The 24,429-nt window shown below is 34.4% G+C and overlaps 1 protein-coding gene across 6 annotated transcripts in view; it reads right to left on the bottom strand.

Annotated features, from left to right (window-relative positions):
• Positions 1-23,509, bottom strand: part of LOC138306928 (RNA-binding motif protein, X chromosome-like) — a 28,468-nt gene extending 4,959 nt beyond the window's left edge. Inside the window, exons 1-12 of one of the 6 annotated variants that reach the window (XM_069247500.1) lie at positions 23,404-23,509; positions 21,380-21,445; positions 18,773-18,899; positions 18,396-18,502; positions 17,801-18,108; positions 13,889-14,034; positions 12,741-12,882; positions 11,796-11,990; positions 8,641-8,805; positions 7,666-7,766; positions 6,451-6,522; positions 492-5,000 (exon numbers count right to left, since the gene is read on the bottom strand). In XM_069247500.1, coding sequence (XP_069103601.1) covers positions 4,720-5,000; positions 6,451-6,522; positions 7,666-7,766; positions 8,641-8,805; positions 11,796-11,990; positions 12,741-12,882; positions 13,889-14,034; positions 17,801-18,108; positions 18,396-18,502; positions 18,773-18,893 — 1,638 coding nt within the window. In that variant the 5' untranslated portion in view covers positions 18,894-18,899; positions 21,380-21,445; positions 23,404-23,509 and the 3' untranslated portion in view covers positions 492-4,719. The remainder of the gene's footprint in view (positions 1-491; positions 5,001-6,450; positions 6,523-7,665; positions 7,767-8,640; positions 8,806-11,795; positions 11,991-12,740; positions 12,883-13,888; positions 14,035-17,800; positions 18,109-18,395; positions 18,503-18,772; positions 18,900-21,379; positions 21,446-23,403) is intronic. The other 5 variants (XM_069247504.1, XM_069247503.1, XM_069247501.1 and 2 more) reach the window with 5 other exon arrangements.
• Between the last annotated feature and the right edge of the window lie 920 nt (positions 23,510-24,429).

Genomic DNA, 24,429 nt, shown 5'->3' with positions numbered 1-24,429 from the left:
GGGGTTGCCTACACATGTACAGTTACTTTTGTATCTACAAACACCTCACTTTCCTTCCACATCTAGGTCAGCTAGAATATAGATGAAACTTTTTGGGTTTTTCTTATCTTTTAAAAAGATTTTCGAAAAGGGTATCCTGGTTTAGTAGATAACCTAGTTAACACGGCATTGAGACTGAAATGCATGATATAAATGCGAGATCGCACGATACTCTTACAGCGGAAGAATTTCTCCAGATAAAGTACGACTGACATTTTAATGGCGATCAAAGCCAATCTCTCAGTTTTTAGGAATATCATCAGTGAAATAAGATTTTGTTAAAACCGAACTCCGAAGTGATTGTTTTTGTTGGAACACATAACCGTTACTTGTCGTCGATATCTTTTAATATGCTTTTTGTATCTCTGACCCATTTTAATTTTAACGATTCCCGAATTCGTGAAAATTTCCTATGCAAGACTTACGACATGAGGAAGATCTCTGAGAGTTACCTGTCCTTAATATTGGATATCGTGCTGATGACGGTCTCAGGAGAGAATTTCATTCTGATGATGTTCTCCGGGAGGGAGTTTCGTGCTGCTATGTTCTCCGGGAGCGAGACAGAGATTTACTGCCCTTCACGAGCTCCTCCTATGATTTAATTTAGACTTTTTGATGCAATTGCATTCCATATTCTTGTCAAATCCAGTTCATTTCCTTCGGTGTTACGTTGTTCTGTGGAGCAAACATTCAATGGCAAAAACCACATGTACATACAGTGTTCTTAGAATAAGCTCAAGGGTTTAAACAGAATTCACGCGGAAATTTCATTTTATCCAGCAAATTTTCATCAGCATTGTCGAATCAAGGTTTTAATAAATTTGGTTTTAATGGCTGAATTATAAATCAGATCTGTCAAATCCTGAAATGACATTAAAAAAAAGATAACAATGCACGAGGCTTTTGAATAATCGAGGAAATGAAGGTGTGCATTGACACTCCTCCAAACACAAGGACATATAAAGGAATATTACCATCCTCCGTATTCGGTGAAATCTTCATTCCAATTGCGACACTCACGAGATGTTTCTCCCTTTTTCACTTTATATTTCATTTCTTTTCCAATATTCCTTCCATTCTGCATGTTTTCCTCAAGCTGTTATCGTAAACTTCGTTCCGTCTTTTGATCGAAGCCATCACGGTGAAAATGACTTATTTCAGTAGTCTTGCAACTTTTTTTTTCTTTTTTTTTTTTAATTTTTCAACTTGTCAAAAATAGAAGTGATTTTAAGTTTAGATTTCTTTATCAAAAACATTCATGTGTCATACGTATACTTAAGACGTAAAATTACAAAATCACACAAATTCTAATAATGCAAGAATCAAAGAAATTACAAGTTGCAAAACTAAGCTGTCATTTTCGATTTTGTGTAGTCATTGGTTTATCAGAAAACCACACTGAATAATCCTACTCCAGATTATCCTTGTTTTTCAACTCAGTGTGTTCGAGTAGCAGTATTTGGTAAAATGCTGTACATTTTTTGAAAATATACTGTATAATGAATTATATTGTACAGAAGACTACTTCTTACATATTTTAGCGCAGCCAACTTTTTACCCAAAAATATTCCATAAAAAGCTTTAAAAAGTATCTTAAGAAATACATTGAAGCCTAGAAGTATTTCCATAGTAAAAATTAATCAGTAATGTAAGAAGCACAACTCTTGAGCCAAATTTGATGTATATTTTCTGTAACACTTTGATGGTTAAAGATGAAGAAATTAACGGGTTTTGACCAGAAAATCATTATTATTCAAAGAACTTAAACAAATAATACAACAATTTACCAAATACATGTACCATTAACATACTTACCTTAAGACAATCCTATAAAACTTGGTCATTTAAACAGTTAATACCTTTTTCTGGTATTTTTTTCCTCTTTCGTGGACTTTGACGATCTTATCTTTTCCTGTGTATCATGTTTTCAAATGTTATAGATGCGCGATATCCAACTGTCTCCAGTTAGCTGATGTTGTGCTTTGATAAGGCTGTTTCCTTTTCTTGAATAATCTTTTATCATATGATAGCATTAATGCATTCATATCTCCATTAATCATCTCTTAAAAATGAACAAATCATGCTTTCTTCAATACATAATACAATACATTATTTTCTAGTATTTTTATACCATTTTAAAATTTCAACATCTCTAAAAAGGAACTATACTACAGATATTTTGAAATAAATTTTAAAATCTTTAAAGATAATAATTTACTCTAAATATCAATTAAATCATTTTTTAAGTAACAATAAAAATCTTTTAACTTTAAGAACATTGCCAAAATGGATATATAATTATTGCATTATTATCTATTGTCACCTATGACATTTCCAGAGATGCTGGAGAATTTCTATCATCTATGTTAACAATATCATCCATTCCTTTTCCTTATGGTGCGATATGTGAACTCCTTAATTTACGTTGTGAAACAATACCATTCTTAACCGTCAGACGTGCTTTACGTAGGTCATAGTATTTTTGAGAATATGCCGATTAGTGTTACATATATTTGAGAGTGCCAATATCCTGTTGATGTGTTATGCTAGAGGTAGCATTTATCGTGACGATTTTATCAAAATCCATCTTTTCTTCTGTAAATATTAGGAATGAAGTTTCAGAAAGCGATATATCCTTGTTGTTCATTCAATACGTAATATATTTCATCCTTTGTTGAAGGTTAAAATTTTCTCCAATAAAGATATCTTTCAATTTCTATATCCCACTAATCCATGCTTTCTTGATAGAGGCGATTTGTCCATTTCGATGAAAGGGGTCAAAACAATGGCTTTTTTGTACACAATGACAATCCATTTATTCCTAAATGATGAAATCGTTTTTGACAATCAAAAAGATTTAAAATAAGTGGTAAATGGTACAACAATACATTTATGATAATGATTTGACACAGAATACCTTATTTAATGTACAGCCTTCAGCATTTCACTCTTTCTGCGTTATAAACTCAGTCAGTTTTACATAATTTGTTTCTAAGGGAAATTAAACGAATATGAGTAAAACTTATCATAATTACTTATCATGACAGTTAAAAATAAAAGGAGGTGTTCCATATAGGGTGAAAATCCGCCCACGATAATATTTTGATTTCTGATATTAAATTATTTAATTACATTAATACACATATGTCTATAATACTTAAAACCCGATTGGACCATTATTAGGACTACAGCGCCCCCTACATTAACACTGGTAAATTTAAAAGCCCATATTGGGCCTTTTACCTGGCATAAGTCATAGTAAAAACACTTAAATCAAGTTTTTCTTATGATTAAAAATACCACATAAAATTGCCTTTTCAATGACATATCACACTTGGCTGTATTTTTAAACCGGCCCGGTCGTATTTTGTAACGATAGTATAGTCGTGTTGAACTTTAATTTAGTGACCTCCCACAATGCACTGCACAAATTGAATGAAAAGTCTCGCTTGACTTTTGACTTATTATTCTTACGCTAAATACAAATTGCTTTATAACAAATTAACTTAAACTTCATTTGTCAACCATCATAAATTAGCAAATAATCTTATAATGTGGAAAACTTATATTCCTTGTCATGTCAGCAAGTTTGTTGTTCATTATAACCTCGCTTTCGGCCAGCTTTCGTTTTGTGTTCCAAAAAATGAATATGACGATCTTTTTTTATCATTTTTGAGGTAGGTATTCTCCACGTTTTCCTGTCGTTTTAGATAACCAATCATTGTAATAAAATATTCAATAAACATCTGAAAACCATATCTAAGCATACAGAACAAATTATTTAAGGTTCACATTTTGTGATATATAAGCAAAACAAGTTTTAGTTAAGATGTAGGTCAAATGTCAATATACTTGTCAGTTTGACCGATGTCAATATACTTGTCAGTTTGACCGAACTTTGGTACACCAACTTACATGGGATACGTTTTACTCAACTATGACGTCGATAAAGCGGCTTTTGATACATGATAGAGCCGAGAGAAGGACAGCTTTCGTGTAACATTTTTAACTCTCAGTACTTTGATATTGGGTAAGAAATAAAGAGGGTAGACGTACAAAAGTGCAAAGAAGTCGGCATATCCAGTGATTCATCAACACAATATTTTCATGAGTCAATACATGATATATGAAGATATTTTTGATTGCTAAAATTTTAGGGTACTCGGGGTTTGTCATTGTTATCTAAGGAATTAATTAAAAACTAATGAAATGAAATTGCTCTATTTTTTTGAAAAATTAAGAGCAAAACTGGAAATTGCAAGAAAACCCCAACAGATCTGATGAAGTATTGTAAATCGTTAAAAAGATAATACGAAATGCTATGTTATTACACCAAAATAATTTATCTTTGGGTTTTGTTTGTCTAAATATGATCCATTAAAGACGCACAAGTAGGAATCAGATGTAAAACTTACAAAAGGTGGCACTGTAGTCCCATGATTAATCTAATCATGGAATAAGTACTGTTCCGATACGTATTATGTGCCGATTGATGTATTCGCACCAAAAAATTAAAAATTGATCGTGGGCGACCATGCAACACCTCCTTTATACAAAAAGAATTAAAATATTTATGAGTAAATAAATCTTTCTACAATAGAAGTTCATGTTGCCATTATTTAAACTCTTGAAGCTGTTCTTTTGTATTTTCCCTAGTCTATTAAAATTTCCAAAACCGATTTAACGCCTGAAGGGGGGACCGCCTCCCCTTGATGGTACGCCTGGGCGTGGTCTTTTCATTGGTGGTCCTCCTCGTGAATCTGATGGTGGAGGGCGTCTATTTCCTGCCCCAAATCCATCCCTGCCCCTGTCCTCTCTAGGAGGGGCTCCGCGGGAACCACTAGGTGGTCCTCTTTGAGGTGGACCCCGTGATGGAGGGGGTCCGTGTGATGTGGGAGAATTATATGGTCCTGCGCGGGAGGAAGTCTGTCTTCCAGACATTCCATTGTCTCGGCCTGAACCTATATTGATGGGAGATGGGAGAAATAAAGTGCAACAGGTGCCATTAAATGTTATTGAAATTTTAGAAAAATTATCAAAACAATCGGTGATAAATTACACATTAAACCTACAATCCAGAGTTCATTCCAGTTTAAGATTTTCAGATTTTTCATGAAAGAATTATTATTTTTTCGCGATCTAGAGATTCAAGTATTTCACAGGCATTATTTTTGCGATCAAAGCATACAATGTGCTGCAAAATCTCATCCCATCGATATAAGCAGCTATACAGGTACAATCCTTCAGCATATTGATTTCCTCGTCTGCGATATCAGTTCATCAAACTTATTTATGTTGATATTAATCCTTCAAGACACTCGTCTATATATAGATCCTTTAAATGAAGAGATTACACATGTAAATCCCATTAAAATATGTACGCAATGGTTTAGATAAAAAAATTATTATCAGTCATCTGGAATGAACTCTCTTCAGCAAATGTTTACAACGAAAATTACCCAGATAAAATCAATTGTGAATATAGATCTTTGGAAACTTTCAAGCAAATAGAACCAAGTATATGGTGAAACTCTCGCTATCTTCTTCAAATCAGTTTTCATTTGAAAGAAATTGCATGCAATGTTACCCTGTATTAAACATTCAAAATAATAAAATTAGTAATATCTTCATACCTATTTAATCCAAGAATGTTATAAAGTCTAATCTTTTCCATGTTTATTTTCCTTCTTTTACAAATAAATCCTATAAATCCTGTTTCTTTACCTGCTTGTGTTCCATTATAATTCATAATGGATCTTAAAATGGAATCCTTTCCTTTCAATTTTCGGTATTTTTTTTTTTTTTTTTGTACCACCTACCAAGGAAACTTCTCTTCCTTATATGTTGATGTTCCACATGATATCCTTTATCGTTTGACAAATCCATTTTAACAACCATATCCATTAACATTTTGTAGAATATGTTGACGTTCCATGTCTGATTTTCCACTTTGACAATTAAAGCTATTTTTTGTAATCCTCTGATGTTTTCCGTAGACAAATTTGCATGTGACATTGCATCGCAATAAAGCAGTAATTGGTCCTCCGTTATATTTTCTCTCCAATAGAAAACTTAGCTTTCACAATCTGCAGTTCTCTTCTGTGGAACTGCATCAGATTACAAGATTTTCCATTACTTGAGAGAATTATGTTACAATATATATTTCAACTCTCAGTTTGTTTTAATCCAATTGCGTTACCGAGAAGCGGTCAGCGTAGTGATTTCACGATCTAGTTCGTCGATTCACACATTTGTAACAGTAGTCTCCTTTGTGCTTTTCTTTTCGTAGTTAGCCTGAGCCGAGTTAGAAATTCCATATGTATCTTAAATTGTGATCCTTGATTCTGTGAGAGACTGAAAGGCAAACATGTAAAAAGCTAACACCATATCACAAAACTAAAACACACTTACCACTGGAACTGCTGAAAGCACGACTTGGGGGGCCACTTGGTCGTGATGGAGGACCGCTTTGGCGACCATTTTCTGAAGAAAGAGATTTGTTCAAAATGTCATTTCTAATATTATTGATAACATAATCTATTGAGAGTTAATTGTTGATTGTGAAGGAGTGTTAATTGTCAGGTGTTATCAAGATTGTCTTATTACATAACTATCTTATTAAAATCATGAAAGACCCATATTTACAGCCAAGCAGTACGCGATAAATCTGTGGGGATACCCATTTCCTGTTGTCGAGGTATTTTTATCTGTTTACACCTCTTTGACCGGTCATAATATTTGTTTTCGGTACAAGTATGAATACTGTAAAAAATGGATACATGCTTAATTTCGCAATTTACATGGATATGTGCTTAATTTTGCAATTTACATGTATGTGCAATTTATGTACATAAAACTTTCAGTGTTGTTAATTTTATGATGGATAAAATTTCCTAACAAATTGGATTTTTCAGAGACAAAATATTAGACTTAGGGGAAATTTTCGCAATCTAACGACCTTTGCATGATTAGCGAAAATTTCCCCCTCACATAGATTTACATGTTATTAGTAGTATGAATGAGATTACCGGTACATATGATTTTAACATCAGTTGAGAAACTAGGACATTATATTCTTTCATACCTACGGGTGTAATACTGGCTGGTCTAGGGCAATACACCCATGTCGCCTGAGGCTGTATTGCATGGCTACACATGCAATAAAGCCTCGTGACGTCACGGCGTCCAACAAAATTTCTATTTCCTCGGTAAAATTTTAACATTTTTTTCACAAACTTGACTGGTTTTACCATATAAGATGCAAACAACAGATTTTTTTTTTAAATATCACGTAATATTTCCTGTATGAAAAATTAACTTTCAGCCATGGATTTCTTCTAATTTATTTCAAAATGGCGGGATGTTATAGTTGTAAAATAGCAATAAAACGTCGGGTTTGAAAGAAAAATACTCTTTCATAAGTGGATATGAAGGATAGGGATATTCTACCCTCGGGATCACAAAATGTTGCAAAACCCTCAACAAGCCTTGGGTTTTACTTCATTTTGTGTCCCTCGGGTAGAGTATCCCTATCCTTCATATCCATATATGAAAGAGTCTTATATGTATTAGAAATTGTTCCATCTAATATAAACTTGATTTTGTTAATACGAATAAGAAGGTTACCTCTGTAAGATTCATACTCTCTGGCTGGCGGAGGGCCTCGGTCATATTCACTTCTGGAAGACACTGGTCGACTAGAATTGAATTCTCTTGAATATGAATTGCTGGAAAATTGAAAATGTTCAAACGATTTCCCCCTATTTATTCCAGATATTAAGTTTTGTGAAAACGTCTATTGAAACATCTGTTGAACATTCTTACATATCTATCCTTTTCTCTAGGTATGGATTACACCTAATTGATACAAATACCAAAATGGCTAGAAGTAAATGATCTACCATTCTATCCCTAGCCTGCCTTCAGAATATAGAGCAAAACTACTCATCTAAAAAAGGTGTTTCGTGTCGGTAAAATATGTTTCTAAACATAACAAATTCATGGTTATGTTTTCCAGTCCCCGACATGAACCTGTAGTTTGGATGTTAACATATTCAGCTGCTTGTATGGAAAAGAATACTTTGACCCAGATTTTCACTGTATTTCATTTAAAAAAGATTAACTTGACAATCTATACTTCTGATCAGGACCACATCTGATTCTGATTTATCTTCGCCATCATAGTTTCTATAAGCTATTTCTGATCAGGACCATATCTAATTCTGATTTACCTTGATAATCATAGTTTCTACAAGCTAGTTCTGATCAGGACCACATCTAATTCTGATTTAACTTGACAATCCGTAGTCTCTACTAGCTAGTTCTGATCAGGACCACATCTAATTCTGATTTACCTTGACAATCTACAGTTTCTACTTATTAGCTCTGATCAGGACCACATCTAATTCTGATTTACCTCACAATCCGTAGTCTCTACAAGCTAGTTCTGATCAGGACCACATCTAATTCTGATTTACCTTGACAATCTACAGTTTCTACTTATTAGCTCTGATCAGGACCACATCTAATTCTGATTTACCTTCACAATCCGTAGTCTCTACAAGCTAATTCTGATCAGGACCACATCTAATTCTGATTTACCTTGATAATCCGTAGTCTCTACTGGCTGGTTCGGATCTGAATGAATCGCGACCACCGCTGTATTCGTCCCTGGGTGGCAGTAATGAGTCTCTACTTGGAGCTCCAAAACTACTCCTAGAGGGCGCTGCGCTACTGTAAGAATCTCTGTTAGTCATTCCATAATCTCTGTAATGTTGGTGAGGTTATGTCATTATGTAGCCAAATTTATGATACAGAAAAAGTTTTAAAAAAATCAGTAAAATTGATACAGAAAAAGGTAGAATTTTAGTAAAATGTATTTCAGTTTCAATTTTTAAGGTGTAATTTGAAGAATTAGAATCATATTCTGAATTTAATGAGATTTCTGAATGGGTGTTTAAAATAGAGTTAATGTATGAACAGCTTCTTATTTGTTTTATTCTGTTTCTGTTTCAAAGAAACCAAATATTTGTATGTATCTTTAAAGTGTCAATATATTTCTAATAGACCATTAATGAGTTTTTACAGTTTACCCGGCGATTTTCACGTGGATGATAGTTTTGCTATTTCGCAGAACATGGCTATGATCATGAAAATTTGAGCCGCAAATTATAACTAGACAAACATTGAATCATACATCATACCTCTATAGCCAGATCACATAAACTTCATGTAAATATCTGGCCATAGATTAAGTATCTTGTTTCATTTTACAGCTTACAACATTCACCCTGATACAGTGCCAACCAGTGTTAAATCAGATATCAATTCCATTTTAATAACCATCATTACAGGTAGAAATTGCATATTTTTCAATACGAGGTTTCCAGATTCCAAAACTGACATGGATATAGTATGATTTACTATCGATAAGTCCCACAATATATTAAAATGTCACAGAATTCACATCAACCTATGACGTCACAATGAATGGAAGATGGGACTTATAGACGATACTTCAAACTTCACCCATATCATCTTGATATCTGAAAATCGACATATTGATCAGTATCTGTTTAAATTTTTTTTTAATTAGAACATGCACTGCAAATCTATCAACCCTTACCTGTTATATTCATAAATTGTGCTAGGGGTGTAAAAATCCACTAGCCCGACGCCCGGGGCTACCAAATTTTCAGCTTGGGCTAGTGGAAATTTTAGCCATACTAGCCCGGGGCTAGTGACTTTTTTCAAAGATATTTCAAAACGAAAAACATCAAAATTAAGTCATAATAACACTTTAAAACATTGCAATTATATGTATTATTCGTATCTAACTTTAAATCTTAATCTGGAGTCATGTTGTCTAATTTATTGACGACTGTAGACAGGTACAGTAGGCCTCCCGATCACCACAGTGAATAGTGATGCATAGCATTTCATGTGAAAGTGACGTAATTTGCAATACAAGTTCTAGAAATATAATATACAAACCATCAAATAAGTCATCTCAGCTATCAGATCAGTAAATTTTAATAGTTACAAAAATGATGTTAAAGAACTGGAATCTATTCCTCAAAAAGTCGGCAGCAAAGCCATGCCTGCAGCAGGCAGCCATATTTGTTATGGTTATTCTAATATCCGGGTCAAAGGTCAGGAATCCAGAATCCGGATTCAGGATTAAAAAAATATCTTAAAATTGTGTTCTAAAAATAACACAGATTAAAGATTTTCTTAATGTTTATTTGAATTAAAAAAAAGAGTAGATGCAAATAATAAAAAAAACCCACTCAATTAAAAATATTTGAATTTCAATATTATAAATTTTTTCATTTTTTTTTAGCTGGGCTAGTAGATATTTAGGCCGGGCTAGTGAAATTTTGGTGTCTACTAGCCCTGGGCTAGTGGTTTGAAATAAATTTTTACACCCCTGTTCTAGCTTGTGCTAAAGATGGAAAATGAAGAAAAAAGTAATCTTTAATAATTATAGTCAAAAATTTTCAAAAGTTAACAAAAATAAATTAAAGAAAATTTGAAGTTCTTAACCATCAGTGATGTAGCAATAAATGCAGTTTTAAGTTTAAATTTCTATCATGTAGCAATGAATGCAATTTTAGGTTTTAATTTCTATTATGTAATAATAAATTCAATTCTAAGTTTTAATTGCTAAATTATTTAAGAATTTATTTCATACATAATAATATCCATATTAACACTTGAGTTTTATTTACCAACAACTCTTCAAACAAAGAGATTTTTAAGCAGTTAGTAAAAAGGCACAACACTGCATCATGGGTAAATGTATGTGTTTAATAAGGCATGATAAGTTATGAAGGCGACATGCAAGTGATCAAGTACTACATTTGACCCAATAAGCGTCCCGTCCCTATACACGTCCCTCCCCCTTTTTGAAACAAAATTTCACTTATATAGACTATAATACAGTCTGTAGGTTTCTCTATGTAATTTCTAAATTGATAAATGGCTTACTCAGTGCAATGATTTTTTGAAAGATTACCATAAAAGCCCCATCCTTTTTCAATTTTGTTTAACCGCCCTGGGTGCTTATTGGGTATAACACAGTAATTAGTATTACTCAATTTGTAGTCTATTGGAAGGATAATATTAAGTGAAAATCTTAGATAAGGAGTTCAATCAAACAGGAAGAGGGAATTTTAATATGGTGTACACCAACTTTCTTTCATGGCCATTAAATTTTATGATTTTCATTTCAAAACAAAATTGTTCAGATGTAATTTTGGCAGATTTAAAAATTGAAACTTCATTTAACAAGCATGGAGATAAACTTTCGTTAATTCACTTGGATCATAAAATTTTGTGAAAATTAAATCACACATGAAAGAAAGTTTGTTTGTATCAAATAAAGTAAGGAAGATAGACATATTAGAAATCATACACGGTAAGTGAAAGAGACAGGAAATCACACAGAGGCGTATATGTAATGTCTATTCCAATTGTATATGTATATGATATTATCCAACGCGAAGACTTCAGACAATTTTGAAGTTGATGCAGAGGAAAATAAGACTGAATATACAGTAATTTCTCTTTACTATCTTTTTATGTTGAAAGACTTCTTGGAAAAACGCTTTAGTTAAAGAACTATCTTTTTAAACTTCAACAAAATTCAATCTAATTCCTTCTCATTCATGGATAGGACAACACGATCACAGTAGAACAAGTTTGTATTTATCTTATTTTTATGTATTTCAAAATAATGAGGTCTAACAACGCACCTGGCAGGGGCTCGGTCACGTGCCGGTGGAGGGGCTCTGTCCCTGGGGGCGGGAGCTCGGTCGTAGCTGCTATAACTATCTCGGGAAGGGTAGTCCCTGGTCGGGGCGGGTGGTGAATATTCTCTAGTGGGTAGAGGGTAATCCCTCGAGGTCTGTGGATAATCTCTACCTGAACTGCGACTCGGGGGCATGCGACTGCAAAACAGAATTGTCAACAAACTCTACAAACAAAATGTCATGCAGTTATTGTTGAACAATGATGCATCATATATATTAACACATTTTATTTTGCAAGAGCATTACTGTATAGTTGTTTTTATTAAGAGAAAATTTTGCTATCTCTTAAAAGATACTTATTCCTGTAAAGAAATGTTCGAACATTTTTCAACTTTCAACAGTAATAAGGTATTAAATATTCTTTCCAGTTTATTTGTGGGTAAAATTTAATCTCCACACATAAAAACAACTACACAGTAAAAATAAAACTTGTATTCAAAAGATTCCAAGACAAAATTATTCATGCATAACTGTTAATGTCAACAAGCAGGAATATGAAAATCTGTAGCCATTTTGGCAGGGTTGTACAATGTTATTATATTGGACTGTAAAATACAAAGATTAGTCATTTCAAAATTTACAAAACGGGTTAAATTATCACATAAGATTTTCCCAAGAATACATGACCAGAGAAACTAAAACATCAGCTAACAAATGACCATTCAACAAATCAATAGACATTTACGCATCTCTGCCCTTACTGATCATAGGTTAACTGATATAATTTACAATCTCTCTCTTTCTTTTTTAATTTTTTTTTATAACTAAGTCATTTGAATTAATCCAAAAATTCAATGCAGTACTACTTTATCTTTTACATAACTTTTGCTTACTTTTGTTTTGATAATCCATTTTGAAAAATTATTTGTTATCTGTCAGCAGTCGTACCTTTCAACAGGTGGTCCGCGGCCATAATCCCGCGTCGGTGATGGATAATCTCTGCGAGGAGGGGCACCTCTGTCCATCCTCTCTGGGCGGTCCATTCGGTCCATTCTGTCAAAACTATTTCCAGCATATCTATCTCCCTCTCCTGAAATCACCAACAAAACCAAATGAAAGATATTCGAAAATGCAGAGTCTAGTGAAATGGTTTGGTCAAATATTCCACTACTGGAAAACATGCCATTTTCTTTTTTACAAACTCAATCATGTGAAAAATCTATTGATTTCATATCCATATTGCATATTCTGAAATCCTATCATATTGAAATTGTAAATGGCAAAAAGAAAAAGTTAACATATCTATACATCAAATTTTGAAATATTATAAGGTTAAGAAAGCCACCCTTTCCTAACAACCTCCTTATTTCTATTCTCTTTTGATTTCTTTCCAATGTATCTTATCATCAATTGTTCCTCTGTAACAATGACTATTTCTTATCATCTTTGTTCCTCTTAACAATGTTAAGCAATATCAGCGATTGAACATTCCGATAAATTCACTTAAAACTTTATTGGTTTGATTAATTTAACGTCCTTCTAACAGCCAGGGTCATGTAAGGACATGTCAGTTTTGTTTGTGGAGAAAAGCTAGAGTAACAGGAGTAAAATCACCAACCAGTGTACTGCTTTACATGAGATTCTAACTCGCGACCCAGAGGTAGAGAACTTGTGGTAATATGCCAGAACATCTTAATCATTAGGCCTCTTTTACCTTTCTAAGTTTTGTTTCATAAAAAACACAAATCTATCCAGTATAGTATGTAAATTTTCTAACTGATCCTAACCTTTTCATGGTGGACTGTCGTATGCTGGTGGCGTCTATACAGCAAGTCATATTATAGGCTTTAGAGAGCCACCCTGTCTCAACGACCTCTTTTTCATAATCAATTCTGTTTGAAATTTCTTACTTAATATAGCATGTACATTTTCTAACTAAATTAAAGCTAACCTCATCTTCGTGGACTGTCGTGTGCTGGTGGGGGCAGTTATATATAGCCATCCTGTCTCAACAACCTCTCTATTTTCATTCTCTTTAATTTCTGTCCACAGATACATAAATTATATATCATGCACATTCTCTAACTAAAGCTAACCTCGTCTAGGAGGACTGTCGTGTGCTGGTGGGGGTCCCCTTCTGGGGGCGGATCCAAACATTGGCCTTTCTGATCTGTCCATCCCGCTCTTCATGCTCATAGGTTTGCGGTCCTCAAACGAATCCCTGCCATAGGAACTGTAAGAACTACAACATTACCAAAATGCATAAATAGATCGATAAACACTGCTCAATCAACTCTTAACTTCTGGTGTGTTGCACGGGACAATCCTTTTGATCGATTTACAAAAAATTAATATGACCGTGTACTATATAGAGATAGATTATTTCATATAAATTATGCCAAAATATTAAGTGGATAGGACAGAATGTTAACATATAAATGTTAGGATTACACAGTATATAGAAAACGTGGGAATCTGAAAATTATCTCATCTATATCATCCATAACTTCATAACTTTACCTAAATAATTCTCTAATATAATGAAGTCTAACTTCTGCATCAAATACATAACATTTGCAAAATTTTTGTAAACTGTTACATGTAACCTGCTTGTAGTACCCTGTTTACCATATTCGGCAGAATAAGCGCCAAGGGTGTTTCAAAAAATTTAAAAATGAAAAGGTGCTTAATAAGACAAAATTATTGCAAACCTATACAGGTTTGTGTAGTTTTGGTCTTTATCTATGCCCAGGCAATTGAAATTGAGGCCTCAAAAAGGAAGAGGAGCGCTTATAGGGACATGGGCGCTTATTGGGACGAATACAGTATTTCTGTAGTACCCTGTGTATTTCTGTAGTACCCTGTATATTTCTGTAGTACCCTGTATATTTCTGTAGTACCCTGTATATTTCTGTAGTACCCTGTATATTTCTGTAGTACCCTGTATATTTCTCTGTATATTTCTGTAGTACCCTGTATATTTCTCTGTATATTTCTGTAGTACCCTGTATATTTCTGTAGTACCCTGTATATTTCTGTAGTACACTGTATATTTCTGTAGTACTCTGTATATTTCTGTAGAACCCTGTACATTCTGATTTCTGAGTACACTGTATATTTCTGTAGTACCTGTATATTTCTGTAGTACCCTGTATATTTCTGTAGTACCTGTATATTTCTGTAGTACCCTGTATATTTCTGTAGTACCCTGTATATTTCTGTAGTACCCTGTATATTTCTGTAGTACCCTGTATATTTCTGTAGTACACTGTATATTTCTGTAGTACAACTGTATATTTCTGTAGTACACTGTATATTTCTGTAGTACACTGTATATTTCTGTAGTACACTGTATATTTCTGTAGTACACTGTATATTTCTGTAGTTCCTGTATATTTCTGTAGTACACTGTATATTTCTGTAGTACACTGTACATTTCTGTAGTACCCTGTATATTTCTGCAGTGCCTGTATATTTCTGTAGTACCCTGTATATTTCTGCAGTGCCCTGTATATTTCTGCAGTACCCTGTATATTTCTGTAGTACCCTGTATATTTCTGCAGTGCCCTGTATATTTCTGCAGTACCCTGTATATTTCTGTAGTACCCTGTATATTTCTGCAGTGCCCTGTATATTTCTGCAGTACCCTGTATATTTCTGTAGTACCCTGTATATTTCTGTAGTACCCTGTATACACTGTATACCGTAAAAACTTGTATAATTTGCGCACCAGTGTAATTTGCGCAGGTACTTTTTAGGGCTGAAAATGCTGAAAAAAATCTACTATCAGTATATTTTGCGCATCAAAAATTTTGGGAAAAAACGATGTCCAGGGAGTCCCAAAATCGATGTATGAAGGTGACAATTTCAATGCAAAATATGCCCCTAAAATGCATGACAACTTGCACAAAGATTTGTTTTAAGTACATATTAAAACGCTTTTGTTTCTTTTATTGGCCACCTTAACCTGAAACTAAAATATCTTGCAGATGTCTCAAACATCGGCGGTCCGGTCCGCCGTACTCCGTGCACATGTCAATGTTTTGAGATATTACACATGAATAGTAATCAGGAACATTTAAAAGATTTGAATCTATTTGTTTAAAATTGTCACAATAAGTAATTAGTGTGTTTGAGATCATTAACAATCAACAACAATCGGCTAGCGGATACGTATGTTAGCTTGCAACAATCACATTGCGAGTAAACTCACTACCTGTACGGTACCAGATCCAAGCTGATGGCTAATTATATTTATCAATACGGTTGAATATGTCACTAACCTTGTAGCTTGTTAATTCTGCAGTAATAAAATTGCAAACCACTTATTGAAAGTCCTAATTATAGGTCAGTTTAGGCATCTTATAAATTCCACGTGTGTTTTGACTTTTTGCACACGGCCTACAGCTGGGCCCTACGTAAGGTTTCATGTGCAAAGCTGATGGCTAAATATATTTATCAATACGGTTGAATATGTCACTAACCTTGTAGCTTGTTAATTCTGCAGTAATCAAATAGCAAACCACTTATTAAAAGTCCTAAATATAGGTCAGTTTAGGCATCTTATAAATCCCACGTGTGTTTTGACTTTTTGCACACGGCCTGCAGCTGGGGTATACGTATGTTTGTGTATACACACACACACACTCTCTACAGACTTTCTCTACAGTCTCTCTCCCCTAAAAAAATACAGGTAAACTAGATTGACCCGGCCAAAGTCACTGATTGTGGCTGTCCCATTATACTACGAGGTGCACAGGGTATACATCGCTTGCTGTCAGTAGAAGCCATGCTCTCAGTCAGTCGCCATTGAAATCTCAGGGCAAATGGAAACAAGACAATGTGATCATAACTTAACACTTTAATTAGCCTTAGATAATCCACTTTAATAGGTGAGGCATTGTTTTTACAATCTTTAATACCTTTTATCATATAAAATGGCTACCATACACAGAGCGGTACCTCAACATTCATAGATCGTCAGTCCCTCAGCATGGACAGATTTTCCCCCCGTAAAATTTTTAAATCTCCTCTATCAATATAATTTGCGCACCCCCATACACTGTATATTTCTGTAGTACCCTGTATATTTCTGTAGTACACTGTATATTTCTGCAGTGCCCTGTATATTTCTGTAGTACCCTGTATATTTCTGTAGTACCCTGTATATTTCTGTAGTACCCTGTATATTTCTGTAGTACCCTGTATATTTCTGTAGTACCCTGTATATTTCTGTAGTACCCTGTATATTTCTGTAGTACCCTGTATATTTCTGTAGTACCCTGTATATTTCTGTAGTACCCTGTATATTTCTGTAGTACACTGTATATTTCTGTAGTACCCTGTATATTTCTGTAGTACACTGTATATTTCTGTAGTACCCTGTATATTTCTGTAGTACCCTGTATATTTCTGTAGTACCCTGTATATTTCTGTAGTACACTGTATATTTCTGTAGTACCCTGTATATTTCTGTAGTACCTTGTATATTTCTGTAGTACACTGTATATTTCTCTGTATATTTCTGTAGTACCCTGTATATTTCTGTAGTACTTTGTATATTTCTGTAGTACCCTGTATATTTCTGTAGTACACTGTATATTTCTGTAGTACACTGTATATTTCTGTAGTACCCTGTGTATTTCTGTAGTACACTGTATGTTTCTGTAGTACACTGTATATTTCTGTAGTACCCTGTATATTTCTGTATATTTCTGTAGTACCCTGTATATTTCTGTAGTACACAGTATATTTCTGTAGTACACTGTATATTTCTGTAGTACCCTGTATATTTCTGTAGTACCTGTATATTTCTGTAGTACCCTGTATATTTCTGTAGTACCCTGTATATTTCTGTAGTACCCTGTATATTTCTGTAGTACCCTGTATATTTCTGTAGTACCCTGTATATTTCTGTAGTACCCTGTATATTTCTGTAGTACCCTGTATATTTCTGTAGTACCCTGTATATTTCTGTAGTACCCTGTATATTTCTGTATCAGACCTACCTTCCTCCACCGCCTCCTCCTCCTCCACTGTAACCTCCGCGACCCCTGGGCGCCCCTCGGCTCCCTCTGTAACTACCTCCTCCACCGCGTCTGTCAATACCACTCCCCCTACGGGGCCCCATAGAACCACCACCCCTTGTGGGGCCTCCTGGTCTGGGTGCTCTCATTCTTCTGTCTCTATCTGATAAAGAACGCCTTCTAACGGGAGATCTGCTTCGCGCTTTACTCCTGTCGGAAGAGCTGCGACTTGGCCTTGCTCGATGCGGCTTAGTTGCTTGTTCTACGTGGATTGTCTTCCCTTTGAGTTCCTGTGTAAAAAACATGGCAAATTTTAAAAAGCGGCACTGATGTCTAAAGTTTTCTATAAAAGTACAACATGAAACAATACCAATGTTCAGAAGATGACTTTTCATAATCATTATCATATTCTATTTACAATTTGTTTGATCACGAATGGTCCCCTTGGTTGTTTTAAAAGGGCAGGGGAGGTGTAGAAAACCAGAGTTCCCACAGAGAAAACATGACTGTAAGACATTGATATTTGACAATTACCTGTGACTGTCACCACGAAAGATATTTCTGTATCTAATATTACCTGTCCGTTAAGTGTCTTTACTGCATCTTCACCATCCAAAGGATTCTCAAATGTGACAAACCCAAATCCTCTTGATTTATTATTCACTTTGTCTCGGATCAGTATAGCTATAGACAGAGAAAAAAAGATATTACAAGTATTGTCATATGTTAATTGTTTGAATTTCATTTAAAGGGTAGAATTACATAATATACACATTGAAATTTACACAAGGACCTTTCTGTTAATTATGCGAAAATCACTTGATCACAAAATTTTCCCGGGCATGTAATATTTTGTGAATGTATGAACAGTGTAGCTAAACAAGTTTGAAGGTATATCTATCGTGAAGATAACATTCCATGCGATTCAACTAAAGCGGTTTATTTAAGACTTACTTTCTGTTAACCGGCCAAATTTTGAGAATTTTTCTTCCAATGCCTTTTCGTCTACATCCGTTGGTAATCCCCCCACAAATACTTTGCCAGGTCGATCGTTTTCTATTGCATCACTCGGCATCAGGGTCTGAAACAACAGAAATAGTCACTAAGTAAACTAATTATATAAAATTCAAATCAACATAAACTTAAATCAAATACCATTCATTAACATTAATTATGCATTCAGTTTATGATCATGATTATAAATGGAATCACGAAATGTAACAAAATACAATATTTTGTCTCCTGTACATACATATGTGAACATACACATCCTTATATGTATGTACTTAGTTGGTATTACTATGAATAAAGAGGAACTTGTACTAAGAATTGGTGTCTTTAAAATTTTAAAGCAACCCGTACATACATATTGTATACGGTCTACTGCACTTCCTTCTGACCTATCACCTGTCCTGAACATATACAATTAAATAAGGTCACTACCAATCAGTGAGAAAATTGACAGAATTAGCAGCCATATGTCTGAAACGTAACCAAATCAACAAGAGGCCCAGAGGGCCTGTATCGCTCACCTGGTTTTTAAAGTCAAGTAATTCTGAATACAGGTTCATTGTTCTTTCCTGAAGGAAAATATTGAATATTTACCTCTACTTCCCCTATTGGGCACCACCCCTCCTGCCCCCGGGGGGGGGGGGTCAGCCAAAATTGAAACCATCTCTGTTCCCTTTCGCCTATGGATGTTTTTGACAAAATTTGGTTTCAATCCATGCAGAACTCTAGGACTAGAATTCGAAGCGATTTATAGGATTTACCTCTATTAAACATATATTGGGTCCAGCCCCTCCTGTCCCTGGGGTGACAGAGCCAAAATTTATACTAACTCTGTTCCCCTTCCTCAAAGGATGTTTCTGGCCAAATTTAGTTTCAATCCATACAGAACACTATAGGACTAGTACTGACTTATAGGATTTACCTCTTTTTCCCCTATTGGGCCCCGCCCCTCCTGCCCCCATGGGGTCAGAGCAAAAATTTATGTTAACTCTGTTTCCCTTCCCCTAAGGATGTTTCTTGCCAAATTCGGTTAGAATCCATGCAGAACTTTAAGACTAGTAGCAATTTAAAGGAAATGTTGAAGGACGGCCGCCGCACCATGACATAAGCTCACCTTCGGGCCAGGTGAGCTAAAAATCATAATGAAATCAATTTTTCTTTTGAAAATGCATTCCTTTGTTCTTTACTTAATTTCCACTCAATTCAACCTGTAGGCTTTTGTAAAGTGATGAATTTTGAAAATAATCTATCGGGTAATTTTGCTATTAGCATTGCTATTAGCTATTAGAGTAACCTCCCTTTATAAATATTTTACCTTCACTAAGGACCTAATTTTATCTAAAATAGACCCCATTTCTGGAGATCTTTATTTGCTCAAACTCATGATATACATGTAAATTAAAAGTCCTGTAGATAAAAAAGTTTTCGTGTTTTAATGAATTATCTCAAGCGAACACATCGAATGTTAAACTAATTGGCCTTTACGGATTTATGCTTTAACAAAATTTAAAATACAGTGTATACCATTGAAATCAAATCAACAATCATATGATCAGACCCAAATTTCTCAAAACACACATCAATTGCAACCACTGACATCAACCTTGTATTTGTAGAATTTTAAATCCTCATACTATATAAGGATGCTGCCAGCAAAATTCCTTCAAATTCAGACCAGTGGTTTTTAGACAAAGGTGATTAGGTACCAGGTGTGTGAATTGTTGAAGGAGAGATGACTGATGACAGGGTATGGCATAATCAAGCTATCACATTGGCCCTTTAGATCCTCTGAACCAAGTGAGCTAAAACATGTTGAATGTCAGTTTTTTTTCTTCAGTTTGTTTTGAGAACTTTGGACCAGCAGATGTGAAACACTCACAAACACTTGATTCTCTGATAATTTGTTCTGTATTTGCATATTACAAAGTTATCTGCCCTTACAGACAGGCTTTGGTTGTGAGGTCATGTGTTTGCGAGTGTAACACCATGCTTTTCAGAGAAAACAATGTGAATTGCACCCACAAAATAATGATATAATAATCCTACAAGGGAGCTAACTCTGTATAAAGCAAAGACAGAATATAAATTAAGCAAGTTACATATAATAAAGATAGTTTATAGGCATCAATCTGGATTAGATGGTATTAAAAATGTATGACATATTGTACCAAGGAAAGTGGTGACTAGAGTAATTACAGCATGCCCATAACCATTACATCTGCATTAGCAATGCTATAGAAATATAAATACCAAGAAAAAGTATGTTTCCATGTACAGTTGAATATGTAAAATAAACTCAATGACCTTCCTCTAGTACTTTCGCCACTTTATGATGGCTCTTCAGGAATATAAGTGTTTATTTTTTCAAAGAACAAATCAATGACGTCACAAGGGACACACGTTTACATAACAATAATATGAAGTTGCGCCATTTTCTATTATGGCCCATATTCCATCTACTTAATATACCCCGGTAGACTTTTGTGCATTTAATTGTTATCAGTGTAATTTCATGCAAATTGTGAGTCAAGAGATCGATGTTGTACCTACATTTCAGAGATGATCTAAGGAGGCCAAAAATGTGAGTTCTTTTTACTGGGATTAAGAAAGGTTTACCTACAAAGAAAAGAGAGAAAATTGATTTTCAATAATAGTTTCTTCAATTATTAAAACACATTGCATCAATTTTTAATAAAATCAGACACTTATAATCAGGTGACTTGCTATTTGATATGTAGCATTAGAAAGAGATTAAATCATTATGTACATACATTGCTGCATATCATATACCGATACTACAACATAAATAGCTACTTACGTATCAATAATTTTGAATAGGCAAGTCTGAAAATGTGTCAAATGTGTTGGTCAGAGGTGTAGTGCAAGCTAGAATTGTTCTGAGATAGTACAATACATGTAAATTTGTAATCTGTTCTAAAAGACAAATGCCTGCCAATGTGATGGACAACATATAATCAATACAAAAGGGTAATTAGCAAGACAAGGTAATGACTGATTAATTACAGTATGTCATCGCGAATGAAAAGGAATCTGAATATATTGCTGATTCAAACCTCCATTGACTTATTAGTGACTTGCATGAGCTATTTGTTTTGTTTTCACATCATAAATAAATGAAACATTAAAAACAAAAAAACAATACAATTAATCATATATTAAACTACAGTAACATAATGCACACATTTACTGCAGAGTAACTGATAAAACAACAAGCTCAAATTGACAATAGAATCTGTTATCAAGTACCAAGCATCTAAGAAATATCACTATGTAAGTCGACTTTTTTTCAGATATTAATATATATATCAGATGATAAATTAGCTTCTACATGCCACATGACCCCATTAAGTAATGGTTAATCAATAAAAAACAGCAACTGATTGATTAATTGATCATGTGATCAGTTTACCAAATATAATTTTCATTTCAGTATCAAACAAAATAGAATAAACTACTTTCAAAGATGCAGACATTTTTTTTCACATACACACTACTCTTGACTCTTGTTGAGTCCGCTATTTTACTATGCCGTCTGACCAAATTATCTCCCCTTAGTATTCCTTAAATTTAAAGAATTTAAAGAATTTCATGAAACGGTGCCAAGGTTTTAACTGTAAATACTGTATGTATATATAGCAATAACTGGAAAGTTGATCTCCTCTAGATTCACACTCTAGGGAAATGACGTGGGTTTCATCGGGATTCCTGGCTGAAGGCACACACCACCCTCGCACACCAGCCCCAAGTGGCGGTGAGACAAAGCCAAGTATTAAATAGGCAGTCATATAGGTGATAAAACAGTAATTAAAAAATTTATAACTTCAAGTGGAATATAGTTTATCAGGTTTTAGTGTAGTGTATTGATTGTATCTGATCACACTCTAACTAGGGCCAATTTCATTTTGTTCTGAGGATAGAGCGACGGCACACTTCACTGATGAGTTAAAATAGTGTTTTCCACTTGTGGTGATGAATATTCATGATGTTTATAACCCAATAACTACTACTCTCATTCCCGTTAGTTACAATCACTTCTCTTAAGTTTGGATAGTATGATAGTGTATGCACATCGCCAACTGGACTGTTTTTACAGGACACTAGATTAATGCATGCTAATGCATACTGTATACAGTAAATATAAATCTATCTCCCTCTACCAGGCACCGACTGTCAAATGATTATTATTTCACCCTCAGAATCGTTTTGCTCGCAATTCAGAGATACATGTATGTTTACTACATAGTTTCAGCATTTATTATTGTATACAAAACCTGAAACGCCCGTCAAGAATTATCAATATACTTCACATTAGACATATTCCTAATATCATCTCGCGTGTCACTGCTTTCACATAAGCTTAAAATTCAGTATTCAGTCAACACGATCGATGCAAACGCATGACGCATATCGACCGTAACGCCGGCTATGTTTACGCTTTCATAGAGCATTTCGGGTGTAGTTTGCATCCATAACTATACAAAACTTAAAGCTCTTAGTTGATTATGTGATTACTTTCGATATTTTACGGTAAAAAACCGTGATACATTACTTACAATATTTTAGCACATTACCCAAAATGGAGGACTCGTTCTTCTACCGGATATCGCTCTATATTGCGCATACCGGTGAACGCGTCGTGTTTTGTTCGGACTCGGCAAACTCCGTCAGATTCCGAATACCAACGAATGACAATATGCTACATTTATAGTCCGTTTCAAGTAAAAGTCACATAGGGATTGGATTTCGCTTTTATGTTAACCATGCTTGTATGGAGCAATTGCTCTATGAATATATTCAGTATGGGGCGCGTTACTGGTAGCTTGGCCCCCATTTCAGTTTTGGATATAGGTATCTTTTGTCTGCGAAAAATATGTAACATTAAATTTAAAATGGTTTCACGTTGCCTATTATCCCTATTTTAACATGAAAATTATGAAATTTAAAAAAGGGAAACGACGTCGTGAGACAAACATGAAAACACGAAATATTTTCTTGTGTTATTGTTGTTTTAAAAAAATATTTCGAAAAGTACGTGGATTGTAATATAATCAGAAGCCTTGGCCACAGGTTTACGGCGCGCGCAAAAAAAACCACACCAACAACTGTATTTTGAGTATTATTTTTGCGCGTCGTAAACCTGTGCCTAGCGGAGATGAAGTCCAGATTAGTTACTTCTTGCTTCTTCTATTACTTAGATACATTGATTATCATTTTCAAGTAAAACTTCAGTAGTTTACTGTACTAGCACAATCATATGCCTTCTATAGAAAAGCGTAGTGTAGCGATAGGCTAAAGCATATGAAAAGCGAGTCACATCCAGCTGATATAGGCACCACGATCTACGTTTATGTGACAATTGAAAAATACTTAGGTGAAAACATGAAATACTGTATTTGTATTTTGATATATCGCAATATTAGATATGCTCTGATTTCCACTTTTCTCATTGGCTAATACAGTCACGTGAGTTTTGATATATATATATATATATTATATCGACTTGATGTTTCCATTTTTAGATCACCCATCTTCGCTAGCCAAGGCTTGCTGATTACGTAATCAGAAGACTTGGCTAGCGA

The sequence above is a fragment of the Argopecten irradians genome, chromosome 14 (assembly GCF_041381155.1).
Source record: "Argopecten irradians isolate NY chromosome 14, Ai_NY, whole genome shotgun sequence".
Taxonomy (NCBI): Eukaryota; Metazoa; Mollusca; class Bivalvia; order Pectinida; family Pectinidae; genus Argopecten; species Argopecten irradians.
The sequence above is the reverse complement of the archived record's forward strand: the minus strand, read 5'-3'. Positions and strand labels throughout refer to the sequence as shown.